Source organism: Manis javanica, chromosome 4 (assembly GCF_040802235.1).
Source record: "Manis javanica isolate MJ-LG chromosome 4, MJ_LKY, whole genome shotgun sequence".
NCBI classification, from domain to species: Eukaryota; Metazoa; Chordata; class Mammalia; order Pholidota; family Manidae; genus Manis; species Manis javanica.
In genome coordinates, this window is record NC_133159.1 from 178,660,486 (window position 1) to 178,679,688 (window position 19,203).

Consider the following 19,203-nt stretch of genomic DNA (forward strand, 5'->3'; position numbering starts at 1 on the left):
GCATAACATTAAGTGGGGGCGAGCAAAAAGGGAAACTAGTGGTGGCTGATGAAAAACACCCTACAACCATGCAACATGGATTGGGGTTAATCTCTTGGCTACTGGCTTTCGAACACCATGGGACTTTCAGCCAGAGTGTTTGGGCCTTATTTTTGTCCCCTGTCCCTACTGTTTAAAAGTATGTATGTAAGAGGTCCTATTGTACAAAGTTACATTCTATCAACTTTCAGATGAGAAGGAATCAAAAGAAACAAGAACAAAACAATATAAAAACCCAACTCCAAATCAGTTGCTTTATTTAAAATGATGAACAAGTTTCATCCAAGTGAAAGTTAAAAATACCAATCAAATGGCAGACCCGCAGGCGGAAAGGGGAGCCGAAGGAGGGGGCTGCTGAGTGTTCTGCCTGACAACCACAGGAGGCGTGCGGCACTCAGCAGACAGTCCCGGCTCTTCTGTAACCTTCAGTCCCCTCAGAGACAGCAGGCCTGGCCAGTTCTCCTGGGAGATTCAGTGGGGGGCTAGGTGGTTCATGTTTACCATATAACAGTGAGATAAAGGTGAGCCTCCAAGCCAGTTCATGTAGTTTTTGCAGTACACAATGTAATGTCAGTGTAACATCTCGACAGAAGCCAGGGAGGGGGAGGATGACGAGCGACCAGACTATACACGGAACCACCAGTGGCACCCGGTACATACACAAGAGACAACTTAGTTGTGGAAACACTATGCACACTTTAAGGAACCTACAGCTGCATGCTTACATGCCTACCTCCTAGAAAGCACTTTTTACAACATTTACTGCAGAACTTGTTCCATCCCACACTCTTGCCTAAAGTCCTAAATGATATACCAAGTCTGTAAGGTTGTAAAGCACTTACATTGGCAACTTTCTTGCCACTCACTCCTTAGTTAAATGCCCTCAGCTAACTGACAGAGAAGCCAAGAACTAAGTTAAAAATACAGCTACAATGTTTACTGTGTTCTTTTATGAAGATCTCATGAATGTGAATTCCCTAAGGTCTGGTTTTGGAAATGGACGTGCACGGCTCTGCCTACCCTGACCAGCGGCCCTTGTGAACAAGGGCACATCCACTGTTCCTTACGCTCCACGAGTTTGGGGACCTGGGCTTGTCTCTGCTGCTTCTCTAGCACCTAGAACAGTGCCTGGCACACGAACATTTGTTGACTGCTTAGTAAGTGGACATCTGCAAGCACGAGCACAATGTGACTACTGTCCCCGTTTTGGGTGACTCTCGCCTAGTGGTGTTGCATGCCCTGGGCATCACAGCCCTGATGACCCCAGAGGTACTGTGTGCAGCACGGATCCCTGGGACTGATGGGGTGGTGCCTCCCTCAGTCCCAAGGGCCCAGAGCCTCCTGATGTCCTGGCTGCCCTAGGTCCCACTCATGTCCCACCCCGCCCATCCTGCTCCTCCCTGTCAGTAGTTAGTGATCCAAGACCTCCTTCCAGGACCCAGCTCCTTGGTCTTCACATTAGCTAGGGGTGTCTCCGGAGATCAGTCCTGAAAATAGTCGGATGTTGCATCTCCCTCTTACTGTTGTGACGCCACTCAAATGCAGTAGCTCATGCCAAGCGGGCAGAAGGATTAACTTCAGAACAGATGAACCCTCGGTTCCCACTTCCCGCCTTATCCTGATCACCCGGCCCTGGTCCTCTCCCTTCTCAGTTTCCCCACCGCCTCCCTGCCTCGCCTCCATAAAGGTGCGCTCTGGCGGGCCTGCAGCGCCAGGGAAAGGAGGGGCTGTTCGCTGGCCCGGCTAAACCAAACGGAGTGTCCCACGGCCATTCAAGGGGTGGCAAACAGCCAAACACAGCACGTAATCTGCGCTATACAGACTTTCGGGAGAGGTGACTGAGTATGTCAGTGGGCTGGTTCCCTTATTTCTGCATATTGTTTGTCAAACAGGAATACCCTTTGGCATCTGGGGAAGGAAAAACTGGGTGGCTAATCTCTCAAATTCAAACTGCCATTCCGCCATCCCAGCCACTGCAAACGTGTCCCACTACCCCCCTGCCGGCAACAGCCTTACAGTTTTGGTTTGTCCTTTAAACTGAAGTTTAGAGAGGAGCAGTTTGTATGAATTTGGGAAGAAGGGGAATGTGAGAGTTCGGTAGCAATACTGGGGAAAAGAAAAAAGCACTCTGAAGATGGTCAGAGAAGTTTTAAGAGGAGGAACACCATTCAGATATTAATACAGAGGTTATACCTTCCGGGTTTGACTTTACTCACACCCAAATGCTATGGGGCCACCTGGGAAGCAGAGGGCGCCCGCTGCTGCCTGAGCTCCGGAGGAGGGGCGGGGTGCTGCGCCACGTGGCAGGCAGAGCTACTGCAGCAGCCAAGGAAGGGGCAGAAGGTCTCCATCCTACCCAGCCACTTATTTGGGCTGGCATTTTAGGATGCAGAAAACTGGACTAGGACAACTTTGGGGACCAGCCCAGTGTCAGGAAGTGATAGCCGGTTACAAACAGCATTTGGCAAAGAAGACACCTGGATTGCCCCTCTCATATTACTTTTAGGGGGGATTCTGAGAGGCCACACCTGGCAGTTCTGGTATGTCTGGTGTCCACACATACCCTTCCACTGCCGGGGCACTATGGCGACACCTCCTTCTCCCTCCTGGCTGCTGCTGCGCCTGCCTCCACTGCAGCCCAGATGGTGCTCTTCACGGGGCACATCCCTGATTGACACACTCCCTTGTTTTCACTGAAATTTAATTGCATTTAGGAGCAGATTAAGGCAAGTAGGTGAATCAGGAGGGCAAAAGATGGAACATACTGGTCATCCCTAAGTATTCATAACAGAGTTATTTAGAAGTCTAAACACATCCTAAAGACTAGTAGCACCATCTCTGAATTTATGGCCAGCATGTAACACAAAAGCTACTGCTAACACCAGGTCAAACAAATGGAGACACTAATCCTGGGGCATCTCACAGAGGGAGAGCTTCTGACTTATGGCTCAATGTGGTGGAAAGAATGGGACAAATCTGTTAGACCCTGGCCATTTGTAAGTTTAGTTCTGTGAGAAACCATTAAATACCTTTCTGAGTCTGTTCATAGACAAATAACCCTGTGTATCATCCCTCCCCCAAAAATACACTATCCAGAACATTCCTGCAATTGAACAGCCTCTCTGATTGTGGAGAAAAGGTGAACAAATTCTAAGCACTACTACGAGGCAGCAGTGAGCCGCACAGGAACCGCAGGCTGGGTATTGCCATGAATGTGTTTTTGGACACATGGAGACATACAGGATGGTCGCACAGTCACGGTACTTCTTACTGGAATGGATTCACACACAGATCAGAGTCGGCTCACCACTCTTAGTGTCTGCTGGTTCGCTTGCAGCTGCTCTGTGGGCAGTGAAGCTCTTTACCCACATCAGCGAGGTAACAGATGATACACCACGTCCAAAGGAGCCCAGCTTCCCAGCCTCGTGGTTGGCCAGCTTGGTTTTCAAGGAGGCAGCACCGAACCTTCTTACCCCACATCACGCCAGCCTTCAGAGTGTCAGGGTTTCACTGTGCTTGCCGAGTTTTTAAACTTCTGGGCAATCTATTCTTAGTATGCAGTAAAAACAGTGTTTGTGTGAAGACGGCAGCTTGGACCAGAGAAGGGTTATCCAAATTCACAGCAGACAAAGGAGAAGGTAGGAGCAGAAGACGTGAAAACTGAGTTGGGTGGCACTGACAGCTCACACGGGAGCCACCTTGGGGAGAGTCTCTATCTGCTCAGGGGTGAGCCCGGCCTCCACAAGTGTCCCTAATCCTGCCAAGGAAAGTACAACTTCCTGTAATCAGCATGTAGATGGCACAGCTCAGCACAAAGCTGGAAGAAAGGGTTAAGACTAGAACCCCCCCAACCCCCCAACAAGGCCCCATGTTTAAGTAAAGGCAGGCTTTCTCCTACAAATTGCAAAGTCACACATCAAGGGCAGATATAAGCCTATTCTTATCAGGAACAACTTACATAGACAAGCTGAGAAATTAAGTATGGCGGTGAAAAGGGCAACTATGGTGAAAAATGCATACTCTAGTCTGATAAATTCACTGGAATAAGACTCCTGAATTTCCCCAGGGAATTCCAGTTAGACCTGAGAGGTTGAGGAAAAGACAACAGAAAAAGGAATGTGGATCCTGAACTTTCATAACACATTTAAGAATACACTGAGCTGTTCAGAGATACAAAGAACATTAAGAGGAATGTCACCTGCGCAGTCAAGGACTTCAGACACCTAGAACCCTACAAGCTTCAGGGTCTTACTATCTTCGAGAAACCTTACCTCTTCATGCTACTGACAGACACACTTCAACTAGTGCATCAAAAATATAGGGTTCTGGGGTTTAGACCCTCGCTGCGTGCAGTCACCCAATGTCACTGTAAGTCCACTACATGCCCAGGGCCAGGGCGGGAGCTTGCCAAGAGATTACCTTAGTTTTAATTTATTTAGATCCAATCTGGTTTCACAAGAAAGGCTGACAACAAGAATAAGACCTTATAGAAAACCTGAGGTCGTTGCTGCTTCCGGCCCGGCAAGAGCACTAAGATCAGCAATGGCAAACTGGGCGGAAAGGCGGCAGGCCGCACCTGCTCTTCCGAAGACGCCGTCACTTCCCCTCCCGCCCACCGGTACTGCCGCCACTAGCACTGCCCACTGAATGCACGCCCGTCCCCATGGAGTCACTGCTTTCCCCCAAGGCCATGACCAGAATGGCAACAAGGGGAGGTTCTGGTAGTCTCAATGTAAACAATTTCAAAGCTATAAAATGAACTTAATTTTTATTAAATAATGTAAAGGGCTTCCTTGGCACCATCCACACAGATTCTTGCCTTTGAGCATGAAACAAACCACATTAATTTGCATTGGTAGCAGAGAAAGAAGCTACTGGGGCAAATGCTCAGTGAGTGGACTCATGTTCCCAGGGTGTCCTCATCTCTGGCGATCGCCGGCCCCCTCTTCTCTGTGATCTGAAGGGCTGCCCTCCCAGGATCCTCCCCTCGTGTGGGCATGTTGTTCTACACGGACAGCAGCATGCGTGGTCACCTGGAGGAGCTGCGCTCTTTGCTCACACAGTCATCCTGGGAGGTGGTGTCCCCATTCCCCACCAGGCTGCACGTCCTCCTCTTCTTCCTGCGGTGCATTGTCCCGTCGCCTTCAGACCCAGACTCACACTAGACAGGGGAGGAAAAAAGCAGAATGAACTGGATGCAATCCACTTCTTCATTAAACAAACCTCCAGCCTCGGGAGACAGCACAAATATTGTTCACTTTCTCCTAATGCAAAACAGCCATTTATGATAGTTCCATAACACAGTCTGAATATTTCTCTTCTCAGATGTTTCTGGCTCCCAAAGAACTGTAATCTTCCCTCAGATGCCAAGCGTCCCTGCAGTGCTCCCTAACAGAAGGGTCATTTGTTTGAAATCGAGATAGGCATTCTGGGCATACTCTGCAGTCAGCACTCTGAGATGGCACCGGGGATCTGGCAGTGCCGACACAGGGCTGGCGTGTGATGGGGGGTACAGCTCTTCACAGTCATAAAACACGCCTCTCATGCCGAGAAAAGACTCAGTCAGCAGAGTGTGAGAAGTTAAAAAATAGAAGTTCCACTTGTCAAGGGCAGAGGACCCTGCTACCCAGTATTCTGGTTTTTTAGCAAGTCATTCAATTTGCTAAATTTTTAGGGTTACAGTTTACCATCCACAGAGAGAATTCTTAACCTGGACTGTGAGGCCAGAATGCTCAGAGTGTGAATCTTGACACTGCTGTTTGCTAGCTGTGTGATCCTGGGCCATTACTCAATGAAATCCCCAAATTCTTCTCGCACCTTTGAGGTTACTGTAATGACTCACGCACACGTGTAAAGCCTACTAAGGGGGCAAAATCCACCACACTGCAGGAATGGTGGTAGCTGCAATGCTTGGGACCAAGTGAAAAATGTCCACAAAAAACTTTCTCCTTCCTAAGGAGGAGAAAAAGTCCCATCTGGTTTTTGCGGGCAACCTGCCCAGGAGGCCTGGCGAGGGAGTCGGGGCTCACCTCGGAATCCGAGTTGGACGAGCTGGAGCTGGAGGAGCTGGAGGAGTCACTGGAGCTGTCTGAGGCGATCCCTGTGGATTCTTGGAGGTCAACAGAGTCGGCAAGGACGGCCAACTCAGGGTGTTCTTGCTTCAAGATCCTGAGAGACAGGAAGTGGTGTTCTCAGTGTGGGGCCACGCCACGACCCCCACACACAGTAACCCAGACTCAGGGCTGAGACCCGTGTCTCTCAGGAGCGTCTAGGAATGCCAGGTGCCCTGCTCCCGGCCGGGTGCTCTACTGTGCTCAGGACACACGAGTCCACAGGCTGGGAACCAGAGCCCCATCAGGCTGCTCAGGCTTCCCTGCAAGGAAAACGAGCTACACGCCCTTTACTGCCGCCTGCACCAATGAGCCGCAGGGGCTGCCGGGACATGCGGCAGCGTCCCCGAGTCAGTCTCGCCATCTTCCCTTTGGAGAAACGGTCTCTCCTTCTTGTTTCTTTCCGAACCTTCCCTAACTGATTTGTTTTGAACCTTTCTTTTCCACAGCATAGCACTTAATGACAAGGTGGATTGTGTTGAATTCTAAGAGTAGGAACAATTAGGTTTGACACCTAACAGAGGGGAACCCCCCTCACTCGAGGAGAAAACTGAGCTGGACTTGCAGAAGCAGCAGCCCTCCCCTCGGGACCTAATCGGGCATCCACAGTAAACCAGGGACAAAAGACCTGCTGTACGCTAGGGCCTTCAGAATGGCCAAATCGCAGCACGCAGTGGCCTATGGGACAGAGTGAGCGGGCCTCAGATGCCCGAGAGTCTGGGGACAACAAAGCCACCACCCTTGCTGGCCCTTTCAGCAGGGAGGCTGAGCACTGAACAAGCCAGAATCCCTCTCTTACCCCGAGAGCTGGTCCCTCCAGGTCAGGGTTGGGACACAGTGGCACGGGGTGGCTGGGGGTGGCTTGCACTGCCGCTGCCCGTGCTGTATCTGTTCTGTGGATAAACAGAGGAGCTAAGTCTCCAGGGCAGTCACCTCACTCACAAGAACTGAAGGTAACAAGTTCAACTGGGAATAATGCTTCTGGGTTAAGAAAAATAAATAACCAAAATAAAACCCAAATAAAACTTTCTCTGCTACTGTTAGCTTTGGGGAAAAAAACAAAACAAAAACAGAAAATGAGAAATCCCAATTATGACCCTGTTTTGACTGACTGGCTTTGACCAACATGCAGAGTCTCACCCTATCATCTCAAGGCTGGCAAGCATCTGAGAACTACCCTGACCTTGGACCCACTCTCTACCCACGAGGGTCTGCAGCCCCCGCTTCTCCTAGGCCTGTCTAGCATCAGCACGTTCCTGCAGCAGTGGACTCTCTCCGTTTGTCTCTGGGGTAGAAATTGGAACAAAGTGAAAAGAAGAAAAGGTCTCTCACCTATACCATTTCCTTGATAACTTTGGTCTCCCTCTTACTGTCTTGTGCCATACAACAGGGAAGTTGGTGCTGCTGGCAAAATTTTGGGTGATGGCAATAGTGGTGTCAAGATTGAGGACAACGTGCCACCAGCCTCCTGAAATCCAACAAATAAACAGTTAGCCAGGGTTTGGTTCTGTAAGTGATCACATGTAACATAAACTTTATGTAATGTCACATATGACATGAACTTCAGGAATGAGGATGCCTATCCACAAGGGAGAGTCTCTGAGACACAGGGTCCAGAGTGGGGAATCCTACTCCTGACCCAGGCATCACACCCCACCTGTCTGTATCAAGTTCTACTGGCGTACAGCCGGGCCTGCCTAAAAAATGTTTACACATTGTCGTGGCTGCTGTCCTGCTCCCCAGGCAGAGCACAACAGTTGCACAGAGACTGTATGGCCTGTGGTGCCTAAAATATTTACTCTCTGGCTCTTTACAGAAGAAGTGTGTTATCTGATCCCTGTTAATTTAAAATTGTAATCAAAACTGTAACAGCATGTTTTTCAGCTTCTCAAGGAGAACTCTCCTCTTAAATACCCTCACTCCCAACACTGAACCTAACAAAACACAGTGTAGTTTTCAGGTGGGGAACTTCCTGCCCATAGGCACTACGTCACTATTTCTTTTCTTTTTATTAAGGTATCATTGATATACACTCTTTCACATGAAAAACATCGTGGTTATTACATTCACCCATATTATCAAATCCCCCTGATACCCACTGCAGTCACTGTCCAGCAGTGTAGTAAGATGCCACAGAGTCACTACTTGCCTTCTCTGTGCTGCACTGTCCTCCCCGACTGAGTCACCATTTCGTGACTCAACATACCCAGTGCTATACTCTATCAAAAACCCAACTTAAAGAAATATGCATAAGTCACTGCACACACACAGAGACCAGAGGAACTACTAGGAGGAGTAGGAACTTTTCATACAGGAAGTTTATCAAGAATCATTATATGTTGAGGTTACAAAAAGCGGACAGCAGTCCCCTATGCGCCTGGCAACACTGTGATGTACGTCACTGTCAGAGGCGGGCAGCAGTCAGCTCAGTTAGAGTCAGCACGCAGAGGGGTTTCTTTGACTCGCTCTATACACAACTGGGCTCCGAAATGACAGATTACTGAAGTCAAAGGATATATTTTCTTTCAGTTCATCTATACCTGGTACAAAGACAGTCTCTCCTGGTTTTTGTAAGATTTCCAGTGGTTTGAATTCAGGCGGCCAGGTTGGAAGCTGTGTCCGGGGATGAATGATATTAAACCAGGTAATAGCTTCATCTTGCTGGTTCCCTCCTTCTTCCCGGGTCACCTTGATGAGCTCCCTGGGCGTACTTGTGGGAAACAGGCACCAGCGCTTATGGCCTTGAACTAAGGCATTCCAGGCACTGGTTCCCAGAGGGTCGATGTGAATTCCAGTTCCAGAGCGTGGTGGCCCCATCACAAACCACCTAAATGAACAGAAACATCCAAGATGTGAAAAGTTATTTAGCTCTACATGTACATACACACCACGAAATAAATACTTGCTTTGTACACTCTATTATCTTTATTTCAAAAACTATGCAAGTGCTGGTACATAGAAGTGTTGGGTGAATTGTGCACATACTGATCCTGAACAGAAAAAAGAAAAATCACTGATGTGGCTTACTGCTGGACTTAACTACTAAAACTTCCTTTACGAATCAGCGGTTCAACTTTGGTCGCACATTTGAATCACTCGAGATGCTTTCGGAAATCCTGATGTCCAGGCAGCACCCCAGATCAATGAGATTAGTCTCTGGCAGTAGGACACGGTAGGCATCAGCAGTCCCCAAGTGTGTCCACGTGCAGCCATTGTTTTAGGAAAAGGTTAGGTGACTGAGCTCCACTGACACATGTTGTGGTAGAGAATATGGTAAATGCAAAGGCTTCACCAGGTACTTTACCTGTAAGGGGGCCTGCGCTTCTCCCCTGCATACTGGAAAAGGTCATCAGTGAAAAACTTGGGGACCCTGTAGTCTTCCAGAAGTTTCCTTCTTTTGGGGTGTTCGCCGTAGCTGCTGTCAAAGATGTAAAGGGGGCTGTCATCTCGAGTGCTCTCCATATACTCGATATAGTATTTCATCTTCATCTTCACTGAGTAGCCATCATTATCCTCACCGCACTTGAACTTTTGGTTCCGGTATTTCCTTTTAAGGCGCTCCAGGGTCCATTTCTCCTGAGCAGACCAGCCCTCTTGGGCATTCAGTAGAACCACGGGCTTGTAAGGTCTTTCATATCGTTCCACAAATTCTTCCACCGACAGTTGTAACGCGTCTGTCCTTTCCACATTATCCTGAGGGAATCAAAAAAGACCTATATAGTTATAAAAAAAAAAGAAAGTCCAGCTGCAGATAAGGTTGTTCCCCCAGGGCCAATTAACAATGACATACCTAAGGAGCCAGATTCTAGTTCTGGCTACTCTTGGGGCAGGGCAGGATCTGCATGCGGGAAGGTCGCACCCGGCGTCACCCCACCAGGGGACAGGAGCTTCGCATCTCTCACTCCTGAGCCTTGACAGCCAGTTCCCCCAAAGAACCGCCGTGCAATAGGGCCAAGGGGAGACAGGGCTTTTCGCTGAAAGCGCCAAATGCGTGATGCCCCAGGTGCCCGGGCAGGCGGTGGCTTGGGCACTGGAGGAAGGAGGCCCGCCCGGGTATCCGCGCCCCGACGACACATCGGAACTCCGGGAGACGCGCTCGGCGTGATTGGGCCAACGGCCCCGGGAGAGGTGCGCAGCCGCCCGGAGATGCCTACGCCCGGCCCGGCCCGCGATCCCAGCCAGCTCACCGCCACTGCCGCCGGGTTCAGCGAGAAGCTCTCGTAGTAGTTGTGCCGGGTCCAGTCCAGCGAGTCCTTCAGCTCCGGCCGCGCACTCCGCTTGGCCTCGCGGATCCGCTTCTTGCTCTTGTGGTTCATCCTGCGAGGGTCACCAGCTGGTTCCGCGACGACCTCGGTGCAGCTCGCTTCCGGCCACCAACGCGCCCACTACCTGGCCCGGGCGGTGGCGGCACCGAAACGCCCTTCGCTCTGGCCCGTCGCTTTTAAAGTCGCCTTCCAGAAAATTCACTCCCCAACCACCTCCCGGGCCTCGGGTTGGGTATGCGGTCGATCTTCCCCGCCCCCGCGCCTCTCGCCGTAAGCCATTGGTCTCGGAGCCTCCGGGATCCGCCCTCACACACGCCGTATCTCCGCCATGTTGGGAAGGTCTGACCCACGTAGGGCCCTCTCGCTGTCGCCCCTCCTCCCCGCCCGTTCCGGTGACGCGTCACTTCCGGAAGCGCCCAGCCAACTCGAGGTTTGCTTCCGGCCAGCGCGCCGTGGAGGCTAAGCTGTTGTGCGTGTGACTGTCTGTCTTTGGGTCTGTGCAGCTCGCCGCGTCGCCGCATCGCCCCCTGAAGCGGTGCTGTCCTCACCTCTTGTCTGAGGTTGTAGCGACCCGAAGGGATCCGCGGGGGGCAACGTGGCGCCGGGAGGCGGCCCCAGCCGGCCCGGGGATTCCCGCGTTCGCAGCCTGGCAGCTCCGCGCCCTCATCTGCTCCCGACTCGCCCGGGGGCCACCCGGTGCTCTCTGGGAGAGCGTGGCCTCCGAGGGCATGTGGTCCGGACCCAGTGCTTTCGGTTTTCGGAAGAGCCGGGCCTTGAAGCCGAGGGGGCCGTGCTGGAGGTCCGAGTCCCGCAGGTGCGTGCAGCGGCACTCGCCGGGAAGCGCCTCCGGTCCTTCGCTGTAGCGTCCCAGGCAGGAGCGGTTCTTAGCGGACCTGGGGGATGGGGAGGTGGGCCGATGGCTTCCTGCCTTAGGATGGACCACAGAGCGAAAAGGTTTGGTGTGAAGTCCTTTGGCAATCTTTGAGTAAAAAATTTGAGGATCCTACCAGGAAGGGGGCCTTTCCACGCCTAATATTTCCTGCCAGAAAGGTGGCATTCTTGACACCAGTGTTTTCTTTCACGGGCTTTTAAATTTTTATCTGGGACCAGGAATTCCAACCCTCACTGCCCTAATGAAGTTTCTTGAGTTGGCAGTCACTTCTTCCTTGCAGCTCATGACTGCCCCCAAACTCTAAATAATAATTATACTTTTTAAGGGTCAGGTTTTTGGAAGCATTTTCACGTTGCAGTGTTTCATTCGGTTTTAACTTCAGCCTGTGAAGTAGGTATTGGTATTGAGTTTAAAGATGAAAAATGGCTTAAGAGGAGTGAAAGGCTTGAGTGGAACCCATTTCAGGTAGTTTCTATATGCCTCACCTTTAAATACCCGTTTGGATTTCTTCACAAATTTAGGTGGGGAAGATATTCCCTTGAAAATCAAGACCCCTCTGCACTCAGGTCTGCTACACAAATTACTTCTCTGGTCAGAAATCCTTTGTACTCTTGGGGAAAATATACTAGGAGAGGCATTTTCGTCTCTTTTAGTCACGTTGCACACCCCCACCCCCCACTCCGCCGTACACTTAGAACCATCCCCAACGTATTGTAGGCACTAATATTTTTTTTTTTTGAGAGGGCATCTCTCATTTATTGATCAAATGGTTGTTGACAACAATAAAATTCTGTATAGGGGACTCAATGCACAATCATTAATCAACCCCAAGCCTAATTCTCAACAGTCTCCAATCTTCTGAAGCATAACGAACAAGTTCTTACATGGTGAACAAATTCTTACATAGTGAGTAAGTTCTTACATGGTGAACAGTGCAAGGGCAGTCATCACAGAAACTTTCGGTTTTGATCACGCATTATGAACTATAAACAACCAGGTCAAATATGAATATTCGTTTGATTTTTATACTTGATTTATATGTGAATCCCACATTTCTCTCCCTTATTATTGTTATTATTATTTTTAATAAAATGCTGAAGTGGTAGGTAGATGCAAGATAAAGGTAGAAAACATAGTTTAGTGTAGTCACTAGTATTTTTGTTGAGTGAATTGAATGACACTTTGGCCACTTCAGCCCCCTTTCCTACCATTCTACCAAAGGCTCTAGAAAGCATACTAGCAGTTTGCGGTTTAATAATCGCTAACCTCGTATTCTTATTTTGTGTCTGTCACTAAGTAGTTTGTATTGAATCTTCCTAGTCACCCTGTGAGATCTGTCTTGGGAGTTGAGGAAACAAGCTGACTTGAGTGAGGTCACACAGCTAGTAAATTACACATCTGGAGTTGAAGTCAGGCGGGTTCATTCCAGAGGTGTGAGCTGTTATCTTGCCTCCCTAATCACTGCTCTCTCAGTTTGGTGCCTTTCTCCAGGCTTTGTGAGCTGCCTGCCTTCCTAACGAGGATGCAACTTTTCTCAGACCTTCTATCTAGGATGTCTTCCTTCCCAGGACCACGTTGTTTGCCACTGTGTTGCATACCAAGTTATGCCTGTGCTTAAAACCCTCCAATATGTTCTTGTTGCACTTAGAATAAAAGCTAAACTTCCTGTGGCCTACAAGACCCCATGGGTCTGGTGCCTGCCTTCCCTGACCTCCACCTGCACTACACAACCGTACCTCCAGCCTCCACACTGCGGGTGCTTCCTGTGGTCAGGCCAGAGGCCTTTCAGTTCCTGCTTTCAGGGCCTTTTCCTGAATCATCCTCTCATCTAGGGCAGCCACCTTGTGGCTGTGCTCCCCCTCCCTACCCACCCTGCCATAACTCTCATGTCACCCTGTTACTCTATACATAGTGTTATTACCAGCTGAAAATAATTTTGCTAGTTTTCTCTCTCCCCAGTAGGGTATGTATGTCAGCCCCACCTCAGCCTAGAATAGCCCAGTCCCTGGATAAATGCTTGCTGATAAATGAGTTGTGAAGAGTGCTTATCACATGGTACTGCAGCTACACAGATTCCCAGGGGATGTGGACTGGAGAGCAGGGAACTGGCATTTTGGTAATGGATGCTAGTGCTGGGCACAGAGTAATTGCTGTATAAGCCAATGTTCTGATTTCCAGCAGATGAGTTACAGCATACAAAAAAATTCTTTACAGGTCCTGCATCTCCAGTATGGAATGTATGTTTGGCCCTGTGCTGTGGTCCTGGCCCAGTACCTGTGGTTTCACAGAAGATCTCTGCTGGGCAAGGCAGTCTTAGAGGTACAGGTGCTCTTGAGATTTTTCAAAGATCCTGTGTTAAGTCTACATGCTTGTCAGTGGCTTCTATTAAGTACTTTGAAATCAGGTGACTTGCTCAACTTGTAAGGCATGTGTGCTAAGAATGCTTTTTTACTTATATATGCACTAGAGTCCATGAGGCCCAAGACTGAAATACTCTGGCCCCAACTTGCTCTGACATGTACTTCTTGACCTTTATTCTAAGTGAAGCCCACTGACTGGTTTTAGTTATAGAATCTTGGCATGGAAGTATCTTCTAGGGTGTCTCAGCAGGGTCATAACCCTTACCATTTTTGGAAACTTTGATTACATATCCCATATTCTCATCACTCCACCTAAAAATGCATAAGGCTCAAAATGAACTTTTGTCGTTTGCTCAAGTGGTTCTATATACCCATCAGAAGCTTGACATGACACTTAGCAAAACCATGTGAAGGGAGGCTAGGGAAAGCATTTGCCATACTCATGGCCCAAAATGGTGGCAATTGTTGGCATTCAGAAAGAATCCTTTTTGCCCATCAAACTCAAATGGGAAGCTTGTGTTTCGAATGTCACTTAGGGAGGCCTTCCTTGGCATCACTCCTTAGTATGTTCTAAGGGCCTTGGCTTTTCAAGCCCAGCTGGAAAATCCCCTTGAGCAGAAAGCCATGTTGTAGGCCTGTCAGGCTTCACTTACATGAAAGCAAATATAACTGGTAGTAACCCAGCAGCTGGTTTTAGTCACCCATTGAGCTTCTACAGACCTGATGTCCTGTATGGGACTCGGTTTGACCCAATTAGAAGAATCACAAGGAAATACATTTTGTCCCGACAAATTCAAAGCCTTAACTTCAGTGAAGCTGTGTTGAATTATGGCAGTTTTAGACTTCACAAGCTCAAGAATATACTTATACATTGACCGTGTAAAAATACAAGGATGAAACAGGAAATTAAGGTCCTAAAGTCTTTGCAGTTTTAAGCTAAACTATGAAATCCCATCTTTTTTAAATCTACTAGATTGGAGCTGGAGTGAGCCTTCCAGGAATCATAGCTGGTAAGTGTGGTGCTGAAGTAACACTGTCAGACAATTCAGAGCTGCCTCACTGCCTGGAAATCTGTCAGAAAAGCTGCCAAATGAATAACCTGCCACAGGTGTGCGTTGTGGGACTAACATGGGGTCACGTATCTCGGGACCTTCTGGCTCTACCACCACAAGATATCATTCTTGCATCTGATGTGTTCTTTGAACCAGAAGGTATAAACCTTTTTTGCTCTTCAATACTAAATTTGGCCAGAGATGGAATGTAGGTCTATTTAAGTTCTTTCTTTTCAGACTTTGAAGACATTTTAACTACAGTATACTTTCTGATGCAGAAGAACCCCAAGGTCCAACTGTGGTCTACTTACCAGGTGAGAAGGTAAGCATGAAATATTCCTGGTTTATTTTTATTAAAAAGCCTCACTATTCATGCAATGCCTACTTTTAAGGGAAAAAAATGAGCATGTATCTGAGGCAGAACAGGAAGAGCATAATCTAAGAAAACTTTTCTTTTTTCCAGTGCTGACTGGTCACTTGAAGCTTTGCTCTACAAGTGGGATATGAAATGTGTCCATATTCCTCTGGAGTCTTTTGGTGCAGACAAGGAAGATATAGCAGAATCTGTCTTTCCAGGAAGACATACTGTTGAAATGCTGGTCATCTCCTTTGCAAAGGACAGTCTCTGAATTATATCTACAAGCTGTTTTGGGACAATATCAATGCTGATAAACAACCTGGCATGCCAACTAGGACTCAAACCACACTTCAGCCTCTCGAGAGTACAGCTTGTCTGAAGGTAGGCATAGGCAGGTCTGTTGGCCTTGGATTGTGATGGGTCACCTAGATAATACCCATCGGTTAAAGAGCCAGGAAAACAAACATTAAAACACTTTTTAAAAAATAAGGACTAGACTGCGCCTAAATCATGAAAATAGGACACAAATTATGAGTGAAGGGGTAGAGGAGGGACTGAGCTACAGTCTCAAGAAAGTGCTACCTTAGAGCACTGATTTTAGGGATAGTAGGTGCTGAAATGGCATTTTCACTTAACTTAGGGAAAAAAGCTACTGAGTATTTTTAACTTTTCATACTTTAGTTATTAATATTCACAAGAGAATCGCACAGGTCTTTAAAAGCCAGGAAAAAAGACCAAGACATATTCTGAGAAAAGCTAACACCAAGAAAACGTTTTAATTAAACTACAGAAACAATGGTTATAGTACAGAATATTCATGAGCAAAAAGATACACCATGTTATAAGTACTTACAAAGTTACAAACCATTTGCTTCCTTAACATTTTCCATATTTTGTTTATACATGAAGATTGACCATTTCTCTTGGGGGTTGGGGGAGAGGAAAAAGGTATTTATCATCAGCTAGATGTGCTCACTGTATGCTCCATTATTTATATGCAAGGCCCGGGTGACTGGAAGTGCAGTTGTCAGGCATTTTAATAAACCGGACAGCCATTTGTTTCTGCACGACAAGGCATCTTTACACAGGAGCAATCAGGAGAAAACAGGAAACAGCCAAGCACTCTGCACTGCAACACGCCACCTTAACAGCTAACCAGCATTACTCAACTGCTACACAACTGCGCCTAGTGCACAAAAATACATAAGAGAAGAGATTAGAATTGTGTTTGGTAAATAATCCTTCCAAAAATTAAGTCTTTTCACCTGAAAAGTCTTTATACAAATTTGGGTTCAAATCACCATTTAGATCTGAAGGCAAATAACATATACAAATTTACACCAACTTTTGTAGGTTTTTAATTTTAAGGAATGAAGGCAATGTTGAGTCAATCTCTTGACAGCTTTAGGCTGTGTGTAATGCTGCACACGTTTCCTTAAAAGTCAGGAGGCCACAAATTAGGTTACCAATCTGTTTAATTTCAAACAAAAAAAGTCAGCACTATACAAACAAAAAGGAAATTTTACCTCAAATATCCAAGCCAATAATGAAATCTGAAGTCGTTCACCTCACTAAATTACAAGAAATTTGAATAACAGCAAAAAAATGGCACAAAAAATGAAGTTTGCCACCTGAGGCAAAGCTTAAAACAAGTAAAAAGGTAGACAAAATGTTACAAAATAACCTTTTCAATAGCCAGTTGCTTGTTCCAAGGACTCCTGATGGACTGAACTGTGGTCCTTTTCCCCCAAGTCCTTTGTTATGTTGCTTGTCGACACATCTAGGTTTGAAAAAAAAAGAATCTCAGTTTACCTTCAATTACTGTTAAGTTATCGAAGGTGTACCTGGCTTCACTTTCAGGCATGTACTTACTAAGGCTCTGGTGAAACAAGTAGGTTACAGAAAGGTTCCACCCAGCCATCATCAGGTTTTTAAAGGCCCATTTAGGAAATTTTCAAAGGCTACCACCAGCATTTACAAATTTTTGCTCATACATTCTTGGCCAAATAACCAAGGTGAAGAAAAACGGTAAGGGGGTAAAAAGAAAAAAGGGGGAAAAAAAAAGGAGGGGGGGAGGGGCTGTATCCAAACAAAAACTTTAAACCAGAAAATTGATATATAAATTTTTAGTTCTCAAATGAAACATTTGGCAATTGAGAATGCTTTAATATCTGAGCTACTTAGGGCCCTTTCCTTTTAAAAAACAGGACCAAACAATTGGAGAGTTAAAGACACACTATCCTTTCCCCACCCAGTGTAGTACCTGTAAAATTTTGGGGGTTCCAAAAGTTCATTGCTTCTTTTTGCAATTCGTTTGCCACATCCATTAGAATATGAAGTCCCAGTCAGTACAACAATAGTTGAACTGATTGTTCGCTCTATGAGGATAGTGCATCTTTAACATTTAAAGACAAACCTGCTCCAATACACGCCCACAGAAACTGGTCCCTGGAGGATCAGCCAAATCAGTTAAAATCTGCAATACTGGCCAATATTCTTTTATCAAACAGGAGACCGCAGCTTTAAAGGGGAAAATGCAGACGTTGGATAAAAACAGCAAGAAATAGTCATTTTCATTAATAGGTCTCAAACAGTTTACGAAACAGCCATTATTATCTAAGCTTTACACACATCCTTTCTGCAGACCCCTCTTCAGTATTACTCCCAAAGCTGTTAGTTCAGAGCAGCGCTCCGAACACCAGGAGCCACTTGCACGCTAACCGGATCGGAGACCACACCAAACCCCAGCTCCGAATGCGAGGCGTGGGCCTCGGACCCCCGCACATTACCGTTTGTTTAAGAGGACACCGCTCCTTCCTCTTCAGGAGACTTGGGGGGGCTCTTGGATCGCGACCTGGACTTAGACTCCCTCTTGGACACGGGCGGAGGGCTCCTGGACCGGGACCGGGACCGGGACCGCGAGCGGGACCTGGAGACCGACGAGGACTTGGACTTGGATCTTCGGGCCGATCGGGACTTGGAGGTGGACCGCGATCTTGAGCGAGTGCGAGACCGAGACTTGGAGCGGCTGTAGCGAGATCGACTCCGGGACCTGGACCGGCTCCGGCTCCGGGATCGGCTGCGGCGACGCCGTCTAGGGCTGCGGGCGGGAACGAGCAGGGCGTCAGGGCGCCGGCTACCGGGCCGCGCCCCGCCCGCGTGCTCCCGCCCGCCCAGACCGCCATTATCTCGCCGCCAGACGCCATTTCCCTGGTCGCGAGCCGGGGTCCTCCGCCCTCCCCGCCGGGGTCGGGCGCTGCACGCGCCCCGCCTGCCGCCCCAGGGGGAGAGTACGGGGGTGGCCGGGGAAAGGCAGGCCGGAGGGTCGCCGCCGGCGGCGAGCGCCCCCCAGCTCCGCCCGCCGCCACGTGCCTCTGAAGACCTTTGTGCGTCAGCCCAACGCCCTCCCGACAACCCCGACCCCGGCTCCCACCCCGTTTACCTGCGGCTCCGGCGTCCGTAGCCGCCGCCCCCGTACCTGCGGGGTGGCGGTCCCCGGCGGCTATGGTGCGAGTCCGGGGGGCGGCCGTAGCGCGCCATCTGCACCCGCAACTCGCGGCCATCTAGCACGGCCCCGTCCATAGCGTCCATGGCGTCCTCGGCGTCGCGCTTGTCGTGGAAGCGGACGAAGGCGAAGCCGCGGGACTCCTTGGTGTAGCGGTCCCGCGGGATGTACACGTCGCCGACGCGGCCGTACTTCTCGAAGACGCGCCTCAGGGTGTCAGGCGAGGTACGGTAGGTCAGGTTGTCCACCTTGAGGGAGGTCATGCCCTCCACATCGGGAGGCGGACGACCGTAACTCATGGCTCTGGAGAGTCGGCCCGGGGCCCGCGACTTCGCGCCGACAAACTAATGCCCTGGGTGGGCCCGCGCGCACGGCTGAGGCGGCGGCGGTTTCTTCAGAGTAGCTCGGCTCGACGCCGGGCCTCTCTGGCAGACAGCTTCCTCGTGGAAACGTTTCGGGAAGCCTGGACGTAAGACACGAGAGGGACAGCTCCGCAACTAACCGCAACAGGATAAACCGGGTGAACGGCCGGCCCCAGTGTCTATTTATACGCCTCCTCACAAAATGGCGCCCGCACCACCCGGAAATGAATTCTCTGATTGGCTCGCCCCTCCCTTCCCTG

The 19,203-nt window shown here is 49.0% G+C and overlaps 3 protein-coding genes across 13 annotated transcripts; 1 reads left to right on the top strand and 2 right to left on the bottom strand.

Moving 5' to 3' along the window:
- Window positions 1-279: 279 nt before the first annotated feature.
- JMJD6 (jumonji domain containing 6, arginine demethylase and lysine hydroxylase) lies at window positions 280-10,769 on the bottom strand. 3 transcript variants are annotated; one of them, XM_017662818.3, is made up of 7 exons: window positions 10,337-10,765; window positions 9,454-9,842; window positions 8,690-8,976; window positions 7,482-7,617; window positions 6,069-6,207; window positions 5,073-5,200; window positions 280-3,796 (listed from the first exon to the last, which is right to left on the bottom strand). In XM_017662818.3, exons 1-7 carry the CDS (start codon window positions 10,463-10,465, stop codon window positions 3,760-3,762), a joined length of 1,245 nt encoding a protein of 414 aa, XP_017518307.1. In that variant the 5' UTR covers window positions 10,466-10,765; the 3' UTR covers window positions 280-3,759. The 3 variants fall into 3 exon arrangements, 2 of the variants coding, with proteins under 2 accessions (XP_017518307.1, XP_017518308.1); XR_001853487.3 differs by lacking the exon at window positions 280-3,796 and adding an exon at window positions 6,949-7,042 and having other exon boundaries at window positions 10,337-10,769; XM_017662819.3 differs by lacking the exons at window positions 280-3,796; window positions 5,073-5,200 and adding an exon at window positions 6,949-7,037 and having other exon boundaries at window positions 10,337-10,769.
- A 204-nt stretch (window positions 10,770-10,973) lies between these two features.
- Window positions 10,974-15,566, top strand: METTL23 (methyltransferase 23, arginine). Of its 3 annotated transcripts, XM_017662814.3 has the most exons (5): window positions 10,974-11,228; window positions 13,521-13,625; window positions 14,640-14,877; window positions 14,956-15,040; window positions 15,182-15,566. In XM_017662814.3, exons 2-5 carry the CDS (start codon window positions 13,542-13,544, stop codon window positions 15,345-15,347), a joined length of 573 nt encoding a protein of 190 aa, XP_017518303.2. In that variant the 5' UTR covers window positions 10,974-11,228; window positions 13,521-13,541; the 3' UTR covers window positions 15,348-15,566. The 3 variants fall into 3 exon arrangements, with proteins under 3 accessions (XP_017518303.2, XP_036853105.1, XP_017518304.2); XM_036997210.2 differs by lacking the exon at window positions 13,521-13,625 and having other exon boundaries at window positions 11,095-11,228; XM_017662815.3 differs by lacking the exon at window positions 10,974-11,228 and having other exon boundaries at window positions 13,537-13,608.
- Window positions 15,567-15,820: 254 nt separating this feature from the next.
- SRSF2 (serine and arginine rich splicing factor 2) lies at window positions 15,821-19,143 on the bottom strand. Of its 7 annotated transcripts, XR_012130896.1 has the most exons (5): window positions 18,519-19,132; window positions 17,866-18,176; window positions 17,493-17,596; window positions 16,761-16,856; window positions 15,821-16,262 (listed from the first exon to the last, which is right to left on the bottom strand). XR_012130896.1 is itself a non-coding variant. In XM_036997209.2 (3 exons), exons 1-2 carry the CDS (start codon window positions 18,878-18,880, stop codon window positions 17,873-17,875), a joined length of 630 nt encoding a protein of 209 aa, XP_036853104.1. In that variant the 5' UTR covers window positions 18,881-19,143; the 3' UTR covers window positions 15,821-16,856; window positions 17,866-17,872. The 7 variants fall into 7 exon arrangements, 3 of the variants coding, with proteins under 3 accessions (XP_036853104.1, XP_017518300.1, XP_017518299.1); XR_001853484.3 differs by having other exon boundaries at window positions 15,821-16,856; XR_012130895.1 differs by having other exon boundaries at window positions 16,761-17,596.
- Window positions 19,144-19,203: the final 60 nt, after the last annotated feature.